Raw genomic sequence first — 7,697 nt, 5'->3', positions numbered from 1 at the left:
ATTTTTTTCTACTAAATCACTCTAATGAGTTTAGAGTAGTCAACCATATGGACCAGTCCGTAGGGTGGCTCCCAAAATCAACAAGAAAAAAACCAGATGACAACTTTCTTAGGGGTGTTTTTAATTTTTTTTTAAAATATATGATGAGAATAATAAAAAGTAGGGTTACCATTTGGAAAAATACTCAAAAAGATTATATTTTCTAAGGCAATCGTCGAATAATAAACTAAAGATTATGTTATCAACTATAGAGTAAAGGATAATATAATAATAATATTTATATATTTTAAAAATAAATATAAAATATAATTTTTTAAAAAATATTCAAAATAAATTTAAAAGGTCTATATGATCGCTATTTTTTTTAAAGCCTTTAAAATAGTTTTTTTATTTATTTTAATCATTAAAAGTTAGATTTATCCATAAATGATAGAAAATTATCATTCAAATTTTCAAAAATAAAAAAATATGTTTTTATCCATCTAGGATTGATTCAAAGGTTTACTGAAATTTTAGGCTTGTTTTAACAAGGTTTAGACCAAATTATACTATTTTTTTAATAACTTAAAATAGTCTAAATCTTAATTTTTTCAACCAAACTTTTGTAATTTTGTTTCGAACAAATTAACAAGTTCAAATATTACACAAAATATCATGAAATGGTCAAAATTATTGATATTTTTTGTTCCTTTTCAAAAAACAGTATGATTGGATCTGAACTTAATATGTATAATCTTAAGGTTTTGAAGAATGGAAGGAGTCGTATTAAATTTAAACTATGTGAAGGAATCCTAATCAAATTTGTGAATGAATCCTAATTAAGTTCTAACTCTTTCCTAAATTAGGATTAGGATTTTAATTAGAGATAAAATAGGTATAGTATATCTAAAAAAATTAAAATTTATTCCTATACATACATCTAGTCTCTCCATTTTGATAAGAGGAAACTGATAATTTATGTGCTCTAGAGGGAGGAATTCCACTACATTAGGTTTCGAGTTTGAGTTTCTAGTTAATTCAAGAAAAAATATATTTTTTTATTTTTTTATAATGAAAATTTAAATTTTTTATAGATATAAAAAAAAGTTATTTAAATTTTATATTAGTTTTTGATGGATTCATATTTTAATTTTAAGTTATTCTCTTCCTCCCTAATATCTTTAAAAAAAAAAGAAAATCCAATAAGATCCGTTGACTAAAGGCAATCTCAAGTAGTAAAATAAACCGTTGTGGACAGTTGAATTCCTTTTCCACAGTTGAATACGAAAATGAAATGTCAAAAGCCTCCTTTTGTCGGTGCTGAAGAAAACATTTGGGAAACGGCCCCTTTTCGATCGGAGAAAAGAATTAAAGAAATAAAAGGGGTGAGAAAAACGTCAAAGGAAAGAGCACGGAAAGAGTATTATTATATTTGTCTTAAAATGACTGCATGGATTGACCCAACCACGAGAAATCGTAACGACGTCGTCTTTGTTGACTCCTCTGTTCTGCGCATCTGTCCACTGACGTGTTCGCCTATCCATTTGCAGCCGTATTGAAAGCTCGATCTCATGGATGTTTTCCAGGCGTCTTGGGTATACTTGTGCCAGGCTTCCGCCGGGATCTTTTCTCTCTCGTTGCTGCTTAGATTTGGGAAGGTCACGCACAAACTTGGAGGAGGGAAGAGTTGGAAGAACCGAACCATCCGTGTTCAAAGAGCAAGAACAGAGACTGCCTTCCTGGGATTTGTTCCGTGCCCATCAGCTGCCTCTTCCTACGATCGACACGCATGCTCCGAAAGTTTCCAGCTTTTTGGACTTTCCTTCTTCTTTGAGGCTTGACGACCCGCATCTCTCTCTCTCGCGCGCGCGCGCGCTCGCGTGCGCGGATACTTCGATTCTTGACCTCCAACGCACGCTGAAGACTCGGAGGGGCGGCCCAAGGTGCGTCTTTTATCCCGAAAGGTGACGACTTGGTGGGATTCGAGGACGGATTCCGGGGGGTGGGGAGGTGCAGCGATTGGGGGGCGTGAAAAATGGACGGTCTGATGTTGATGAAGGGGGTTCCGTCGACGGGCCTCGCCGTCGGTCGTGACGTCGCGTCACGGCACCACCTTCCGGCGGCGAAAGTTTACGCCTTGGGTCCTCGGGCAGCCGCGGGGAGCGGTGGGAACGTGGTGGAGGCGTCAGCGGCCGGTGTGGCGGCGAAGCGGTCGTATATGTTCCCGCTGCCGCTGAGGCGACTTTGGCCCGATGGGGGTGGGGCCGTCGCGGACAAGGGGAGCGACGACGTTGCCGCGGCAGAAAAGGTGGAGAAATCGGTGGCGCTGGAGGAGGAGGAGCAGGAGGCTGTGGCGGAAGTGGCGGAGCACCGGAGGGACAACTGGGTGTTGAAGATACTGAGAGTGACGTCGATGTGGGCGGAGAGGGAGGAGCCGGAAGCGGGCGGCGACCGGGAGGTGGCGGCTGTGGAAGACGGCGACCGGTGCGTCGGTTGCGAAAGCTCCCCCGAAGATGGCTCGGAAGGGTGCGTCGTCGAAGACGAAGAAGAGGAGAAGATGGTGTTCGACCGGGAGTCCTTCTCCCGGTTGCTCCGAAGGGTGTCTTTGGTGGAGGCGGAGCTCTACTCCAAGATGGCCTACCTTGGTAGCCTGGCATACATCGTTTCCAAGATCAAGGTACCAAATTGAGAAGTTCCCAAGCATTTCTACCATCTGGATGACCTTTCTTGCTTTTGGCCTATAACGAAATGGGTTTTGGGATGTTCTGATCGAATGTTTGAACTTTAAGGAGAGTATATTTTTCTTGAGTTAATTCATCAGTCTATCATCGAGAAATTTTTGCCTGCGAAGATTTTTCTTAACTTGTTGATTTATTTGATGGATTTGTTGAACTTTAGCATGCAAGGAGGATTGAAAGTTTTTAGTCTCTTTGATGGATCGAGAATGTTGGATCTTTACAAGGGATTTTATTTTATTTTTGGAGAAATTGTCAATTGTTTTTGTTTGGCTTGATCTGTAGGCTGGATATTTAGAATGCCATCCTGATTCTTGATAGAGAATCACAAGTTCACCATGATTCTGAAATCTTTTAGAAAACTAAATAAAGAAAAAAAATTTCCATTTAATCATACTTCGCATGTGAAAAACTTTGTCTTCCTTTCGGAAATCAAAGTCTTGTGCTTTTGTCCATTCCATGATTGAACCATCCCACCTAACTTCACCGTACAACTTCAATTCTTTTAGTTGATCTTTAAATTTTCTAGAGAGAAGACCTTAAGACATGATTTTGCCATTTCCTCAGCCGAAGAACCTCCTGAAATGCTATGGACTGCGATTTGTAACTTCATCACTGGAGAAGAAAAGCACATCTTTAAATTCGGATGAGCAGCTGGAACCATCTCAAGATCAAGAACTGAAAGAGGAGGTCCATGAGGTGGAAGATAATGACAAAAGGAAGGGAAATAGTACTGGCATAAGTGCATCTGCTGCTTATCAAATTGCAGCTTCGGCTGCTTCATATCTGCAATCTCAGACGACGGGAATTCTTCCTGGTAAGACAGAGACAGGCAAGGATTCAATAGAAGGAAGCAGCAAAAATAAAGAAGGTGGGACTCTGAGTCCAGAAGAGGCATCATTTATGGCCACTACAAATTCTGTCACTGCTGTAGTAGCTGGGAAGGAGGAGATGAGACAAGCCATTGCCAAGGACTTGAACACAGCCAAGTCTTTACCTTGTGAATGGTACATATGTGATGATGATAAAAGTGCAACAAGATATTTTGTCATTCAGGTGAATTATTTTTATTTTTATTTTTAGTATGCCTTCCTTTTTCTCTTCCCTTTTTATACTAGGGATAGTTTTGGTATGAATTCATTACTGATGTGCAGGGTTCTGAGACACTGGCTTCTTGGCAAACAAATCTTCTTTTTGAACCCATTCAATTCGAGGTACTACCTGTTTTCTAAATTTTCTCTAAACATTTTTTATGGATTATTCTTGACTTTTTCTGTTGAACTTCATCGTCCCATGTATATAGCTTGTCGGAGTGAATGCGAGGCCTTTGTTGGCAGTTTGCTGCATCTGCATGTTTTTGGGGCAAGCTTAGGTCAAATATGATTTGTTGTCCACATAATTCAAAATCAGAATGGACATATTTTGTTGAATTCACCCAAATCATGAGGATTTATGCCCCATCTTTTATTTTTTTCTTTTGCAAAAAGTTTTAAAATTAATCGAAACCATCTTTGACTGGATGTGCCAAAGCTTGTATCTGTCACATGTCGGCATAATATCTTAATCCTTTTTGAAGACATTACTTCTGCTTATTTATGGCCAGAACAATTCATATGTATTTGTCACGTGGCTGAAAGGGTCAATTCTGGCACTTTCTAACCTTCTGTTATTTTGTTGGACTTATCAATTTGTTTGAAGGAAAAGTAACTTTGCTCATTGAGATGTTTATTTTTATATTCCAGGGGCTAGATGTACCCGTACACAGGGGTATCTATGAGGCTGCCAAGGGAATGTATCATCAGATGTTACCGGAAATCAGATCTCACATGAAATCTCATGGTCAATCTGCAACTTTGCGCTTCACTGGTCATTCGCTTGGTGGAAGCCTTGCGCTGCTTGTGAATCTTATGTTACTAATACGAGGAGAAGCACCTCCTTCATCCTTGCTCCCTGTTATAACATTTGGTGCACCATCGATAATGTGTGGAGGTGATAACTTGCTTCGGAAATTGGGATTGCCTAAATATCATGTCCAAGCCATTACTATGCATAGAGATATTGTTCCTCGAGCCTTCTCCTGCAACTATCCAGATCATGTAGCTAAGATTCTCAAGGCTGTTAACGGCAACTTCCGAGATCATCCATGTCTCAAGAACCAGGTAAAACTTGCTCAATTTTGAATCCCTTTGGAATGCTATATATATCTGTTTATGATAAGTGTACACTGTCTTAATGTGCCTTGAAGATTAAAAAACAAAAACATTGAGTGCCTGATGTTCATTAATCCGAAATTTTCATGAACTTGACATAAATTGTAGTCTTGTAGTGAAATATTAGCCTGAAAATTAAAAAAGGTGCCATACAACATCTTATGGTGCCTTCAAATATTAATCAGCTTCTCTAATCTCAAATATCTCAGCAACTGGCAAAACTAAAAAAATTGCTTCTGTTGATTAACTCAACATTTTTTCTCCCTTTTCAACTTTTGATAGAATTAAAAGGTACCAAAGTTCAGTATAACTCTATACAGCAATGGATGCTTTAGTTTGTCTAATCAACGAGCTTGCTTTCATGCTTCATTTTAAATTTAAGGCATTTACTTTGGTCCAAGTGCCTCTATCTCCAAAAAGGGGATGAGTACCAAATTGGTTTAGTTATATCCAATTACGAGACAAAGTAGCATTTTTCTAATTGAAAAATAAAGGCATATAACGATCAACTAGTATACTTTTTGTTTCTTTCACTGTTTTCCTAGTTTGTGTAGATTCCCCTTCGCAATAATGTAAATTTATCTACAATGACACAACTTAAGTTAAAGTGCTTGAGAATACATTACTTTTGCCTTTATATATTTAAAATGATTTCAACCAATGGTCTTCTTTTTTGTGCCACCTCTTGACAGAAACTGTTATATGGTCCCATGGGGCAGCTTCTGATACTACAACCTGAAGAGAAGTTCTCTCCATGCCACCACCTTCTTCCCCCAGGCAATGGCCTCTACATCTTGGGCAATTCATTAGCAGACTCAAATGATACAGAAAGGCTACTGCATGCTGCAACTTTAGCTTTCCTAAACTCTCCCCACCCTCTTGAGATTCTTAGTGACCGCTCTGCATATGGTTCTGAAGGAACAGTGTATAGAGACCATGATACAAATTCCTACTTGAGGTCAGTCCGTGGTGTGATCCGCCAGGAGCTTAAACTCATTAGAAAGGTCAAGAGGGAGCAACGCCGTAAAATTTGGTGGCCTCTTGTGGCCACACAGGACATGCACCCCAGGGTTGTCACCTCCAGATCTGCTGGATCAACTATCTCCACTCAACGCAACTTCAGCTTTGCCGGTGTTATTCACGGAGGAAGGCAAACACTGAAACGGTTTGGAAGACTGGTTGCATCGCAGCATGTTCATATATTTGTCGTGCTCTTTTTTCCAGCACGGTTATTGCTCTTGGGAGCATTATCTGTGATTAATTGCAGCTGACTGAAGTCAGTTGCTGTAATCTGCTGCAGTGGTTACATTCTTTATTCATCATACAATTCTTTCATAGAATTCTGGAATAGATGGAAAAATTGTCATTATTCACGATAAATAGAAATGAATATATATGTCTCAGCAAAAGGTCTCATGGTTCTTTGTTGAGTTCTGCTTTTTGTTTGCCCGAACAAACTAAAGATCTGTTGTGAACATACATTTCCAATCCCACAATTCACTTGAATTACTTTTCAGACTTCCAATTTAAGGTACAAATCAAATCCTTATTAAGGTAATTTGTCTCACTTTTTTTGTTTTAATATGCTAATCTCCAAATTTAATAAATTTGCAGATGAATTTGTGAGATAAGAAGAAGAAAATATATGCTGAGATTTTATTGGTTCTCAGAATCCCTGGGATCAAATTCCCATTGTAAGTCATCTGATCTCGGTCTGGTGAGCTTGATTCTGAATTTATTCTTTTTATCTTTTAATTGTCACTGCTATCATCTATTGATTGTTATATAGCAGTTGGTCAATCATATATCTTGTTTAGATCATGCGTTTTGTTCGTCATTCAATATCTATTAAGTTAGATTGGATTAATACCATAGGCATGTTGCAGATATTTATAGGCAATGCTTATGACAAATACCAACTCCACATTAATGTAGTCTTATGATGCTTTTCTGAATATTTTCAGGTTTGTTGATTTTAGGTAAACTTCCTCATGTCATTCATTGTAGTCTTAGCAAACCATGATAACCCAGATTTTAGCTGAGTTGCTGATTGCATAAAGAGGCACATACTTTGTGTTTGTGACTAAATCATTCAGTGCCATACTTTCTTTAATGGATACGTGAGGTCGGCACATCATATAACTCTACTGCAATAAATATCAAACTCTTTTATCATAAATCCTGATACTTATCAACCTTGCTTGCTTAAATTTCTGAATCTTGCCATTTGAGAATTTAATCCCTCTACTTTCAGATATTTCTCGTTGTGAGTAGACACTAGAAATTTGGTTTGTGTTCAAATTTTAAAGGCTAGTATGACGACAAACACGTGTTCAAAATCATGCTTCTGTTCGCATCCATCTTAGCTGTTGTATCTTCTCGCTCAAAATGGTAGGTGCATGAGTGTCGTGTTTGAATGTGACTCTATGACTCTTGTGACTTTGGTGAACTGATAAGGGTATCGGATGTTGCCATGATATTTCTGCATCTTGACCAATTCCATTTGTTTAAAAGCATCATTTTCCTTTTTGTCCAATATTTTGGCATCTTACACTGGAAACTTATGCCAAGGAAATACAAAGATACATACAAATGCTGACAGGTTGTGGACAGCTCCACCTTTGTCTTGCTCAATCAAACACATTTGTTAAGTGAACAGCAACAAGATTGAGGTCCCAGCTTGCGTGGTTGAGGTTTCTAAGCCTATCGACTCACTCTGAGGCACGTATCATACACGTAAGAGTATGGCTGCTACGCAGGCAAGGCTTACACG

The 7,697-nt window shown here is 38.5% G+C and overlaps 1 protein-coding gene across 1 annotated transcript; it reads left to right on the top strand.

The window, feature by feature from the left end:
* The first annotated feature begins 1,432 nt into the window (after nucleotides 1-1,432).
* On the top strand, nucleotides 1,433-6,333 carry LOC135612847 (phospholipase A1 PLIP2, chloroplastic-like). The gene is made up of 5 exons (XM_065109586.1): nucleotides 1,433-2,656; nucleotides 3,282-3,770; nucleotides 3,869-3,928; nucleotides 4,457-4,873; nucleotides 5,617-6,333. The coding sequence occupies exons 1-5, from the start codon at nucleotides 2,015-2,017 to the stop codon at nucleotides 6,193-6,195; spliced, it is 2,187 nt and encodes a 728-aa protein (XP_064965658.1). The 5' UTR covers nucleotides 1,433-2,014; the 3' UTR covers nucleotides 6,196-6,333.
* The last annotated feature ends 1,364 nt before the right edge of the window (nucleotides 6,334-7,697 follow it).

This window comes from Musa acuminata, chromosome BXJ2-5 (assembly GCF_036884655.1).
Source record: "Musa acuminata AAA Group cultivar baxijiao chromosome BXJ2-5, Cavendish_Baxijiao_AAA, whole genome shotgun sequence".
NCBI lineage: Eukaryota > Viridiplantae > Streptophyta > Magnoliopsida > Zingiberales > Musaceae > Musa > Musa acuminata.
This window is presented reverse-complemented; position numbering and strand designations above follow the sequence as displayed.

What these genes read in the sequence shown, in the direction of transcription:
- LOC135612847 (XM_065109586.1), top strand. Translation starts at nt 2,015, where the DNA reads ATGGACGGTCTGATGTTGATGAAGGGGGTTCCGTCGACGGGCCTCGCC. An exon ending in ACATCGTTTCCAAGATCAAG is followed by an intron (nt 2,657 to 3,281) that starts GTACCAAATTGA and finishes CCATTTCCTCAG; the next exon opens with CCGAAGAACCTCCTGAAATG. An exon ending in TTGAACCCATTCAATTCGAG is followed by an intron (nt 3,929 to 4,456) that starts GTACTACCTGTT and finishes TTTATATTCCAG; the next exon opens with GGGCTAGATGTACCCGTACA.